We start from the raw sequence: 14,101 nt of genomic DNA on the forward strand, positions 1-14,101 counted from the left end.
TAATGAAACACCTTCCGACAAGTACAGAATCCATAATGAAACACCTTCTAACAAGTACGAAATCCATAATGAAACACCTACCAACAAGTACAGGATCCATAATGAAACACCTTCCGACAAGTACAGAATCCATAATGAAACACCTACCAACAAGTACAGGATCCATGATGAAACATCTTCAAACAAGTACAGAATCCATAATGAAACATCTTGAAACGTATACAGAATCCATAATGAAATACCTTCTAACAAGTACGAAATTCATAATGAAACACCTTTCAACAAGTACAGAATCCATAATGAAACACCTTCCAACAAGTACCGAATCCATGCTGAAAGATCTTCAAACGTATACAGAACCCATAATGAAACATCTTGAAACGTATACAGAATCCATAATGAAATACCTTCTAACAAGTACGAAATTCATAATGAAACACCTTCCAATAAGTACAGAATCCATAATGAAACACTTTCCAACAAGTACCAAATCCATGATGAAACATCTTCAAACAAGTACAGAATCTATAATGAAACACTTTCCAACAAGTACAGAATCCATAATGAAATACCTTCCAACAAGTACAGAATCCATAATGAAACACCTTCCAACAACTACCAAATCCATGATGAAACATCTTCAAACAAGTACAGAATCCATAATGAAACACTTTCCAACAAGTACAGAATCCATAATGAAACACCTTCCAACAAGTACCAAATCCATGATGAAACATCTTCAAACAAGTACAGAATCCATAATGAAACACCTACCAACAAGTACAGAATCCATAATGAAACACCTTCTAACAAGTACGAAATCCATAATGAAACACCTACCATCAAGTACAGGATCCATAATGAAACACTTTCCAACAAGTACAGAATCCATAATGAAACACCTTCCAACAAGTACCAAATCCATGATGAAACATCTTCAAACAAGTACAGAATCCATAATGAAACATCTTGAAACGTATACAGAATCCATAATGAAATACCTTCTAACAAGTACGAAATTCATAATGAAACACCTTTCAACAAGTACAGAATCCATAATGAAACACCTTCCAATAAGTACAGAATCCATTATAAAACACCTTCCAACAAGTACCGAATCCATGCTGAAAGATCTTCAAACGTATACAGAACCCATAATGAAACATCTTGAAACGTATACAGAATCCATAATGAAATACCTTCTAACAAGTACGAAATTCATAATGAAACACCTTCCAATAAGTACAGAATCCATAATGAAACACTTTCCAACAAGTACCAAATCCATGATGAAACATCTTCAAACAAGTACAGAATCTATAATGAAACACTTTCCAACAAGTACAGAATCCATAATGAAATACCTTCCAACAAGTACAGAATCCATAATGAAACACCTTCCAACAACTACCAAATCCATGATGAAACATCTTCAAACAAGTACAGAATCCATAATGAAACACTTTCCAACAAGTACAGAATCCATAATGAAACACCTTCTAACAAGTACGAAATCCATAATGAAACACTTACCAACAAGTACAGGATCCATAATGAAACACCTTCCGACAAGTACAGAATCCATAATGAAACACCTACCAACAAGTACAGGATCCATGATGAAGCATCTTCAAACAAGTACAGAATCCATAATGAAACACCTACCAACAAGTACAGGATCCATAATGAAACACCTTCCGACAAGTACAGAATCCATAATAAAACATCTACCAACAAGTACAGAATCCATAATGAAACATCTTCCAACAAGTACCAAATCCATGATGAAGCATCTTGAAACAAGTACAGAATCCATAATGAAATACCTTCCAACAAGTACAGAATCCATAATGAAACACCTACCAACAAGTACAGAATCCATAATGAAACACCTACCAACAAGTACAGAATCCATAATGAAACACCTTCCAACAAGTACCAAATCCATGATGAAGCATCTTCAAACAAGTTCAGGATCTATAATGAAACACCTACCAACAAGTACAGAATCCATAATGAAACACCTTCTAACAAGTAATGAAATCCATAATGAAACACCTACCAACAAGTACAGGATCCATAATGAAACACCTTCCGACAAGTACAGAATCCATAATGAAACACCTACCAACAAGTACAGGATCCATGATGAAACATCTTCAAACAAGTACAGAATCCATAATGAAACATCTTGAAACGTATACAGAATCCATAATGAAATACCTTCTAACAAGTACGAAATTCATAATGAAACACCTTTCAACAAGTACAGAATCCATAATGAAACACCTTCCAACAAGTACCGAATCCATGCTGAAAGATCTTCAAACGTATACAGAACCCATAATGAAACATCTTGAAACGTATACAGAATCCATAATGAAATACCTTCTAACAAGTACGAAATTCATAATGAAACACCTTCCAATAAGTACAGAATTTATAATGAAACACTTTCCAACAAGTACCAAATCCATGATGAAACATCTTCAAACAAGTACAGAATCTATAATGAAACACTTTCCAACAAGTACAGAATCCATAATGAAATACCTTCCAACAAGTACAGAATCCATAATGAAACACCTTCCAACAACTACCAAATCCATGATGAAACATCTTCAAACAAGTACAGAATCCATAATGAAACACTTTCCAACAAGTACAGAATCCATAATGAAACACCTTCCAACAAGTACCAAATCCATGATGAAACATCTTCAAACAAGTACAGAATCCATAATGAAACACCTTCTAACAAGTACGAAATCCATAATGAAACACCTACCAACAAGTACAGGATCCATAATGAAACACCTTCCGACAAGTACAGAATCCATAATGAAACACCTACCAACAAGTACAGGATCCATGATGAAACATCTTCAAACAAGTACAGAATCCATAATGAAACATCTTGAAACGTATACAGAATCCATAATGAAATACCTTCTAACAAGTACGAAATTCATAATGAAACACCTTTCAACAAGTACAGAATCCATAATGAAACACCTTCCAATAAGTACAGAATCCATTATAAAACACCTTCCAACAAGTACCGAATCCATGCTGAAAGATCTTCAAACGTATACAGAACCCATAATGAAACATCTTGAAACGTATACAGAATCCATAATGAAATACCTTCTAACAAGTACGAAATTCATAATGAAACACCTTGCAATAAGTACAGAATCCATAATGAAACACTTTCCAACAAGTACCAAATCCATGATGAAACATCTTCAAACAAGTACAGAATCTATAATGAAACACTTTCCAACAAGTACAGAATCCATAATGAAATACCTTCCAACAAGTACAGAATCCATAATGAAACACCTTCCAACAACTACCAAATCCATGATGAAACATCTTCAAACAAGTACAGAATCCATAATGAAACACTTTCCAACAAGTACAGAATCCATAATGAAACACCTTCTAACAAGTACGAAATCCATAATGAAACACTTACCAACAAGTACAGGATCCATAATGAAACACCTTCCGACAAGTACAGAATCCATAATGAAACACCTACCAACAAGTACAGGATCCATGATGAAGCATCTTCAAACAAGTACAGAATCCATAATGAAACACCTACCAACAAGTACAGGATCCATAATGAAACACCTTCCGACAAGTACAGAATCCATAATAAAACATCTACCAACAAGTACAGAATCCATAATGAAACATCTTCCAACAAGTACCAAATCCATGATGAAGCATCTTGAAACAAGTACAGAATCCATAATGAAATACCTTCCAACAAGTACAGAATCCATAATGAAACACCTACCAACAAGTACAGAATCCATAATGAAACACCTACCAACAAGTACAGAATCCATAATGAAACACCTTCCAACAAGTACCAAATCCATGATGAAGCATCTTCAAACAAGTTCATGATCTATAATGAAACACCTTCCAACATGTACAGAATCCATAATGAAATACCTTCCAACAAGTACAGAATCCATAATGAAACACCTTCCAACAAGTACCAAATCCATGATGAAGCATCTTCAAACAAGTTCAGGATCTATAATGAAACACCTTCCAACAAGTACAGAATCCATAATGAAACACCTACCAACAAGTACAGAATCCATAATGAAACACCTTCCAACAAGTACCAAATCCATGATGAAGCATCTTCAAACAAGTTCAGGATCTATAATGAAACACCTACCAACAAGTACCAAATCCATGATGAAGCATCTTCAAACAAGTTCAGGATCTATAATGAAACATCTCCTTGGACTCCTTCTTCAGCTTTTTCTCTTTTTTTCTTTTTTTGTCTGATTTGGCTGATCTTGCTTTTTATTTTCCTCTAATCAGGAGACTATTCGATGGGGTTTGCTTCCCTTATCATTTCATATCTTTCTTATAGAATATTGGCAGAATTTATTAGGTTCAGGAATGTCCCGGACTTAGCTTGGTTACGTTATGAAAGAGTCATTGCAAAATACGTCTAGCCAGTTATCTTCTTTTTTGGCTTAAATAGCCCAGAGGGTCTGTAAGGTAATTTGAACCGCGGAGCCATGTATTTTATGTTAATATGCCACTTTCTTTATTTTCAAAATGCTATTCTGTTGTACCATTCTACACAACTTTTATGTGTGATAATCACTCATTCATACATAAAAAAGATATTTCCGTACTGTATTTACTTTGCATCAGGAAGTTTATCAGTTATTAAAAAATAAGAACTTATAATTTCTTCTCTTATGGTTAATTATTATTCATATATTAATTAAGTAATTTTTGTAAACTTTAATTTCTATATGTAACAGAAAAGGCCAAAATACTAAATACACCAAATAAGAATCCCTATTCAATAATTTAATTCAAGTAATATTGACATATTTTGTTTGTTGTGTCTTCTGTATCTTAAAGACATTTTACCTCCATGTTATGTTCATGGCAAAGACTGTGCTAAGCAGACGATCGCAGGGCATGAAGAACGGGTAAAAAGAAAGTATGTGTTTTCATATAGCATAGCCACATCGGGCTATCTGCTGAGTCCGCCGAGGGGAATCGAACTCCATGATTTTAGCGTTGTATATCCGTGGACTTAAAAAAAGAAAGAAATAATATAACTGCCGACTTTCTCATAGCGCCATCTACAAGAAAGTTATATCAAAACTCACTTAAAAGAACACATCAGGTGCTTGCAGTAGTTGGTAGTTTCAATATTTAGAAGCCTAAATGTCATATATTTGGTAGATTAAGTCTGAAATTTCAACTAAGAGACAAACAGTAAAACCGCAATAGAAACCTAGAGACATTCTTTTATTATGTGTGTATTCTTTCCTTGTCGACTGTGCTAAATCCAACATAGTTCCTATTTTGATTAATTTCATTACATAACTCTTTAATTACATTAAGATACATTAAAAACTTTGCTCATCGTAAATATTGTGAAAAAATACTTATGTATAAAAATAAAGTATGTAAACAAATAGCCTTTGATAACTTAATACTTTATTATCATCGTATGTTCAGTATTTATTCCAGCTGTAACGCGAGTTATTCAGGAGTACATGCGATTTAAAAGTAGCAATAAAACAAAAAAATTTACAATAGTTTCATTTAGTCTCATGTGGCCTGGCATGGCCAAGCGCGTAAGGCGTGCGACTCGTAATCCGAGGGTCGCGGGTTCGCGCCCGCGTCGCGCTAAACATGCTCGCCCTCCCAGCCATGGGGGTATATAATGTGACGGTCAATCCCACTATTCGTTGGTAAAAGAGTAGCCCAAGAGTTGGCGGTGGGTGGTGATGACTAGCTGCCTTCCCTCTAGTCTTACACTGCTAAATTAGGGACGGCTAGCACAGATAGCTCTCGAGTAGCTTTGTGCGAAATTCCAAAACAAACAAACAAACAAAAGTCTCATGTGTAGTATATAAATATAGATCGTTAACAGTGTAGCGTTGTGCATGAATACAAACAAAGCGCACCTAACTTACTACGCACTGCAATTATGGTTGTTAAAAATACAAAATCTGTTTTCACTCTATTTCATATCACTCGAGTTGTAACAGTTGTAATACTAAGCCCTTACATACGATGTTCTTGAGAGACGTAAGAATGTCAAATTACTTATTTTTAACTTAATAAAGATCTGATCATGTTCATTGATTTATTTTTCCGAAGTATAAGCCTAACCCGGTTGTGTTAAGTGTGTAAACTGTAGATAAATCTTTACTTTTAAAGCCTCTTTCACTGTTGTTTATTAACATTCGAGTTATAAGATGCTCTACTGTTAAACATTTTTAATTGATATAACTGAATACAAACACCTGGTGGCACTTGTGAAAGTTTCAAAACAATAGCTATCTGGAAGTTTTTGACAATAATGCTTTACGTAAAATTTTTTCAACCATAAACTTAAATCCCAGATATACAATTTTCAAGTATACTTTAAAAATATTTGAGTAAATTATTTTCACTTACAAAATGTATATTTTTTAGAACATTAAAATATTCTGTGTAATGTTATTTCAACGTGTCTTTGAATCCAGGTTGGTGATCAAATATTATCTGTTAATGACAAAAGCTTCAAGTCTATCAGACACGATGAAGCTGTCGACATTCTAAAATTTTCACCGCACATGACTATGACCGTCCGGTACGTAGGAAAAATCCCACATGCTTGCACTCCTTACAGCGGACAGTCTTGGTACGATGAACATCAACAGCTTTCGTCGCCACGGTAAGCTCGAGAACTGTGATACTATAGTTGAAAAAATTACAAAGAAATCTTTTGATATAACGTACATTCTTCTGTTATATCAGTTGCTTGTAAGAGGAAGAAGTAATTACTGTATTTATAACACTTCAGCTATTCTTTAGATATGAATAATGCAAGGCTTAATTTTATATATATATATATATGAAAACACAACGATTTGCACTTTAACTCTTCTGTAATTAATCTTTTATATTCTAATATAGAGAATGCCAGACATTTGTTTTTGCAATATTTATATGATTTAGTAAGGTATAAATAATAATCCATAGCAGTGTTTGGACAGGGTGTTGACTTTCATATGATTATTTCGTATAATGTACTTCGTATGTTATAGTAGGAAATAATCGAACCCTGAACACTATTAAAGGAACTGATTGATGCCTTTCGTACAATGTTATGCAATTTGTTTTTCTCTACCTGTTCACTAATTGTTGACGGTCACAGAATTTCCTTTCAATTACCGCTGTTGATACTCTGATAAACGTTTTTGAACAGTTGGTAACTAAAAGTTAACTTTAATTAAAGACATCGAGCTAGTTGGGTATCTTCCATCATACCCCGTGAAAATCGAAAGAATTATTACTCTTACCCGTTGTAGTGCAAAAAATAACATAATGATTATATATGTTTATTTATACACCTTAAGCAATCTTCTGCTACATTTCATGACCAGTTTAGTTTATACGTACAAACAAACGGAGTTCTACAAAAGTGTATACGTGTAGGTGACGGCTAAAGTAGCCAGCTAAAACACAAAGTCAGTTATAACGGATAAAACAGCGCACTAGGTTATATCGCAAAACAATTGTATTTTATAGCACTGGTATATTTATGGATAAGATAATAAATGCCAAAATTGATATCGTATGATAAGATACATAAAGTTAATATTTTCAACAAAACGTCTGCACACCATATCAATTTTACATCTTGGGATATAATGGATATCAAAGGTCATTACATATGTAAATCAGTGTTGCATGATCTGATAGGTTGAATAGGATAAGAGAATCGTACAACATAATGATGAGACAAGAATTACTAGAAATACTGGAGAAAGAAAGATTTAGGACCCCGCCCTGTAGAGAAAACTTAGCACCTTATGTGATAAAGAGCATTAAATATATGGCGTGACAACCAATTACAGTTGCACTGCCTTATACGACACTTTCCAGTTACTAACATTCTTTTCCCAAAATTGAAACTAAAAATATCCTAGCAATGTAATTAAATTACACTAAAGGTAAAACATAATAAAGGATTTTCTTCCATATAACTTAACGTTATATCAGTCAACTGTGTTTGTATTCATGAAACGGTTTTTCTTATAGGTTTAGTGCGTAACATTTTTACCGTAATGTAAAATTCTGCGATCGCTTTCTGTTAATTATTATCTCTGAATCTCCGAGCTCACGCCCTTAATCTGCGTTTTGTTTCGAATATCACGTAAAAATTAATATTTAAATTTATTTTGATTAATAAGAACTAAGCCATTAAATATTATCTCTGGATTTTTGTGATCACGCTTTTAATGTGTTTTGTATCGATTGTTACACAGAAATTAATATTTCACTTGATAGGTGAAATGAACCATTAGGCAATAAACCTCTGTATTTCGAGTTAGATATATGTAAGAAATTAGATATAGTATAGATTACTGCGCACGTCACATTGAGATAGCATGGAAACATTTGCGATGGTTGAGTATTCCTTCATTTCAACATCAATAACTACTGCAGAATTTTAAAACCTTTAATTGATTTCTATTGGCTCGGCATGGCCAATGTTTAGGGCACTTGGCTCGTAACATGAAGGTCACGGGTTCGAAGCCCCGTTACACTAAAATGTGCTCGTCTTTTGAGCTGTAGGGGTGATATAATATGTTGGCCAAACCCACTATTCGTTGGTAAAAAGTAGCACAAGAGTTGGCGGTGGGTGATGATGACTAGCTGCCTTCCCGCTAGTGTTACAGTGCTAAATTAGGGACAGCTAGCGCAGACAGCTTTCGTGTAGCTTTACGCGAAATTTGAAAAAACAAACAACCATTAATTTCTAACTTGAAAAATTTTATTCAAACCTTCAGGACGCAAATAATACGAGATAGTGGCATTTTTCCGAAGTCTAATTAACTGCGGAACAATCAACTAAATCTGGAGGTTAACAAAGTTCAAAAGGTCAAACTTCTGAGACCAAAAGCGAAAATATATTCTTGTATAAAAATAAACCCCGATTTAGCAATGAAATATTGAATGGCCTTTGGCAAAAGAAACTGTTATTGATCAAAAGCGGCATATTGGATTGTAAACGATATTTCGTTATGATGACGACTTTGGCAACAGTGGTACCTTTGTTATGACGACGTCTTTGACAACATGAAGAACAAGTAATTTCTGAACTTGTAGTGTAGACCGATAATCATACCGCATTAGCAAATAAAGTTGTAAATGACAATGGGATGCTGTCACGTGTCACGTGGTCAAAACTAGGAACTTTAACATAGTCCTTTGCTAAATTCTTCGGGCAGCCGAGAGAAAACACGATGCTCACATTATATTTGACAGATATATGGAGAGTTCAATAAATACCCATGAGAATGTAATGCATGAATTTGAAGCTACATACACAGATTACAAACTAGGCAAAATAGACACATTACTGCCACCCGGAGACACAATCATGACTTGTAGTCACAACAATATATGATTAGACAATATATACCTATCTTAAATAAGATTGGTCCAGGTTTATCATCTATGAGAGACCCTACTAATAGCATGAAAGAGCTAGTGAGGTTCTATCATGTTTCTTTGGTTTTATATGGCTCTAGAAACGAGACATTTTTTTAGTATTTTGCATCACGCCATATTCGTCAATAAGGATACAATCCTTAAATTCAAGTCCATATCCCAATCTGATCCAGCAGTGTTTGCAGTATACCAAAAGACCTCAACTGCAGGAACCATCAGTTGTGCTATTGAAGTTTGGGTTGAAACATAGTCCCAAAACAAGCATTTGGGACATCGCTTCATCTGAACTGTTGAAATCTGCTGAGTTCAACAGACACCTGTTCTCAGAATAGAAGTAGGTGTAAGTTTACTAGGTTTTCATCTACATACTTCTGTAAATGATGAACTGAGGATAAATTCCAAGATTAGAATACAAATTATGATGACTTTGGTTTTGATGACATAAAAGGAGCTGGTAATGAGGACAATGATGTATACAACTGGATTTGCATGATTCAAAAATATTATCAAAAATAGTATTATATTAGAAATAATAACCATAAATATTGTGAACATATACAGAAAGCATGATAAATCCAGATTTTATGTTGTAAATTAAGACACATATTATTGATTATCAATAAATCATTCCGTATACTTATTTGTTGTCGTTTTCTTTGTATAAATTACCATACATGACCAATTCTGAAATAATATGGCAAATATAGTTATGGCTCACAAAAAAAGCTCATATCTTTCAAAAGCTTTCTTAAAAGTTTAGATTTTGTAAAATTACAAGAAAATCTTGTAATACTTAGTTTAATAAATAAATGTTTGGTTTTAAGAAAGTCAAAATTTTGGATTTTGTCTCAGATTTTTGACCTCTGATAATCTATATATGGCATATATGTAAAGAAAAATTCTGTCTTAGTTATCCCTAATTTATTACCTATAAGCAAAATTATCCGGTTTAGCTAGGGTTAATAGTTTGACAGTGTGCGCATTCTGAACCCTTCTTAGCATAAAAGTTAATCTATATAACATAAAAGTCATTGTTGGAATGCATTTTACCAAATTGCACTGTCTTTTCTATATATTAGAAGTTGTTATATAAGGAATCATGTCTTTTATAAGTGGTGCTTCACTGACTTGTCTCATTGAAAGATGCACCCACACGCACGTGTGCACGCGAGTGGATAAGATAAGTAATACTTAGGTGCACATCCTCAGGGTCCACTTAACATGGGTTCAAAATTTCAAATTTCTAGGTTTCTTCTTCTTGGAGCAATGGAAATCACAGCTCCTTTTTATGTGTATTTTTCGATTGTTTGCCTTATTAAAATACGCACACACGCACGAGAATAAGATAAGCAATACGCAGGTATACACTCTCAAGAGTCATTTAGTATGGGTGCAAACTTTCAGGTTTCTAGGTTATTTCCTCTTGAGCTACGGCGATGACACCTACATAGACAAGCACGCACTCATAAACATACTTGCGTGTTTGTCTGTTTGGATGTTTTAAATGATACTCATATTGTAATAAACTATTTCTTTTCTATGTGGTTTTTCGATAGCTTGCTTCTTTAAGAAGATGCTCATGAACGTGCACATTTTTAAGTGTTTTTCATATAAGATGTGTACGTATATGCGCTCACGAATATAAGTAATAATACTCAGGTGCGAGCCCTAAGAAGCCACTTAATAAGGATACAAAATGTCAGATTTCTAGGTTCTTTCTTCTTGGAACTATGGTGATCACATTTACGCATACATGCAAGTGTGCACTCATGCGAGTCAGTCTGTCTGTGATTTATATTTGCATTATAAAGAACCATTTCTTTTCTATATGAATTTCTGATATCTTGCCTTTTCTATGAGGTTTTCTTGCTGTTTTGCCTGATTGAAAAGATGCGCATTCAAGCATGCACATGGATATGAAAAGTAATAATTATCAGGTATACACCCTCAGGTTTTGCTTTCTATGGGTACAAAATTTTATATTTCTAAATTCTTTTGCTCTTGAAGCTATGGCAATCACATATAACTTTCTATGTGGATTTCTACTTTCTTTTCTTACAAAAAGATGCATACGCAAACGCAGGTAAGCAAAAATACCCAGGTGCACAACCTCAGGGTCCACTTAGTATGTGTACGAAATTTCAGGTTTCTATATTTTGTTCTTTTAGGAATTATTGTAATTACATTACTATTGTGCAAGTCGAAAGTACTCGTCTTCGATCGGGTTCATAGTACACGTATTCTGAATTCATTTTAGTATAAAGGTATAACCTATATACTTTTATTGCTAAGCAACATGACATGGAAACTATTGCTAGAATGCATTGTCACCAAAATGCACTAACTTATCTATATATACTAGAAGTTGTTATATAAGGAACCATTTATTTTCTACGTGATTTTTCGCACGTAAGTGGATAAGATAAGTAATACCCATGTGCATTCAGGGTCCGCTTAGTATGGGTACGATATTTCAGGCTTCTAAGTTCTTTCCCTTTGGAGTTCGAGTTATAGCGGTCACACACACACATACATCATCCAGGCACGCCCTTTTTTATTATGGATAGATATTTTAGCATCATACTTATTATACTACATGCAAAACTCACGAAAGTGTGGTAACCTGTGTCATCCCCCATTTGTATTATAAATTCTGGTATTTATATTTGCTCATAAGTGCTAACATAGAACCTCCTGTAATTTATTTCAGGACAAACTATTTATTCAAAAACCACCAAAAAACACTGTATTGCATGTTTCAATCCAGTTTCACAACCAGATAATCCGACTGTCTGTTTTTTTCAATTTCATAATTTTTAGTTACGATTTTGTAGTTTAGCGATTGTTACATGTTATTACATTGATCTTACTTTCCATGCCAGTCTATTAATGGCCTAATATTCCACCAAGTTTATTTATAATTGGAATCGTATAAGCGGTGAACGTGACAGAAATTGAACGAATACACTTATTTTTAAACATTGAAAAAAGCTATTTTTTAGTGTTGTTTACTGTAGTTTTCTGTTCTATTTTGGCAGGCTCTTCGATTTAGATTAGGCTTAATAACGGCATAAAAAGAAAGACAAGATAATTAACGGCTAAAATTTTAAACTTGTTTCTATCTTGAAATTCGTTCAAATCTATTTCAGGCCTATCTGTTATAGCTATCCCAAATTTAGAAGTGATTAGAGGGAAAGCAGATAGTCAACAATAGGCGAGCATGTTCAGTGATGTGATTCGAGCTCCGACTAGCAAATATCGAGTCGAGAACCCTAATTACCATGATGTGCCTGGTCAAAAAACGTGAACGATGCTTACGGCCTATATAAACTAGCACAAATATAAAGTATTAACTATTATCAGTAGAACTGTATCTTTTACATACCTATTTTAACAGAATCACCTAAATATACAGTTTTTCTCGTTTTCTCTACTTTATTCAGTTGTTGACGAAGAAAGCCTTCTTTAAAAAAATGGGCGTTAACATTGCTTTTGTACATTTATCGAGAGAATTGTTATTAGTAGATTATTAACATAAATGCTTCTAAAAATCCCGACAATCGTGTCACTTAGAACAAGGTTTTCTATACAGGTTATCTAGAAGAGGAAGCTCCAGAAAACGGGAGAAGTCCAGAGACTTGGAGGTAAGAGAAACGTTCACAAACGTATTTTTGATAATTACACACTTCAGATATTAACAAAACCGTTTTACAAAGTATTCTAACACCATATTTCTCTCTCTTACGTTATCTTATGTAAATAACACCCATGTCTAGATATTTCAAAAATATTTCAATGAAATCCATCATTAAGACTAAAATTACTTTACAGTACATTTATTCAGCTATTTAACATCATAAAAGTGCTTTCAAAGTCATCAGGACAGTTTAGTCTATTAGTAAAGAAATAATTGACAATAATTTACAATAATTCATTGTAAGATTCTCAGTTATATAATTATACATTGTTGTTCTGCATTTAAAAACTCTTCTCTTTGTTATTAAGCCAAAAGTTATACAATTGGCTACTTGTGCTCTACACACCATGGATATCGAAACCCGATTTTTAGTCATATACACCTCCAGGGTGAGCCAAGGGAGGCCTGAAAACGCTTATTTCTTCAGTTGTAATAGTTTATTATAAAATAACTATGTTGAAGTGTACAACGATCTATAGAAAGTTTTCAGACCTCTTCATTGAATATTGTTGAGGTAAAACAAATGATAATATTTTTCTACACACTATTTTACGTAAACACAACAACAAAAAGGGTATATGTTGGTTGTGTTTCAGAATATTTAAGTTATCTATTAATAAAAAGCTAATTCTTAACTGGTTACTAGCAACAATTCGAAGTTCTCTCTTAGATTCAAAAAGTAAGACAAATGCAAAAAACATCCCATACTTAAAACACGCTATACTTAATGCAATTTTGAGTTTAAAAATCTATTGTCCAATCGTTTGATGAAATTGGAAAGGCTTACAGATCTCACACGTCCAAATAAGAGATTTTTACAATAATATTGGAAAACAATTTGGATTTGTTATTATTATTTGAATACCGGTTAACCTCTTTGTTGCCCAG

At 33.6% G+C, this 14,101-nt stretch overlaps 1 protein-coding gene across 1 annotated transcript in view; it reads left to right on the top strand.

Annotated features, from left to right (window-relative positions):
* Positions 1-14,101, top strand: part of LOC143244957 (whirlin-like) — a 150,603-nt gene that overhangs the window by 75,768 nt on the left and 60,734 nt on the right. The window contains exons 5-6 of the mRNA XM_076490566.1: positions 6,540-6,730; positions 13,109-13,160. Of these exons, the coding sequence (XP_076346681.1) occupies positions 6,540-6,730; positions 13,109-13,160 (243 nt within the window). The remainder of the gene's footprint in view (positions 1-6,539; positions 6,731-13,108; positions 13,161-14,101) is intronic.

The sequence above is a fragment of the Tachypleus tridentatus genome, chromosome 2 (assembly GCF_004210375.1).
Source record: "Tachypleus tridentatus isolate NWPU-2018 chromosome 2, ASM421037v1, whole genome shotgun sequence".
In the NCBI taxonomy this organism is placed as follows: Eukaryota; Metazoa; Arthropoda; class Merostomata; order Xiphosura; family Limulidae; genus Tachypleus; species Tachypleus tridentatus.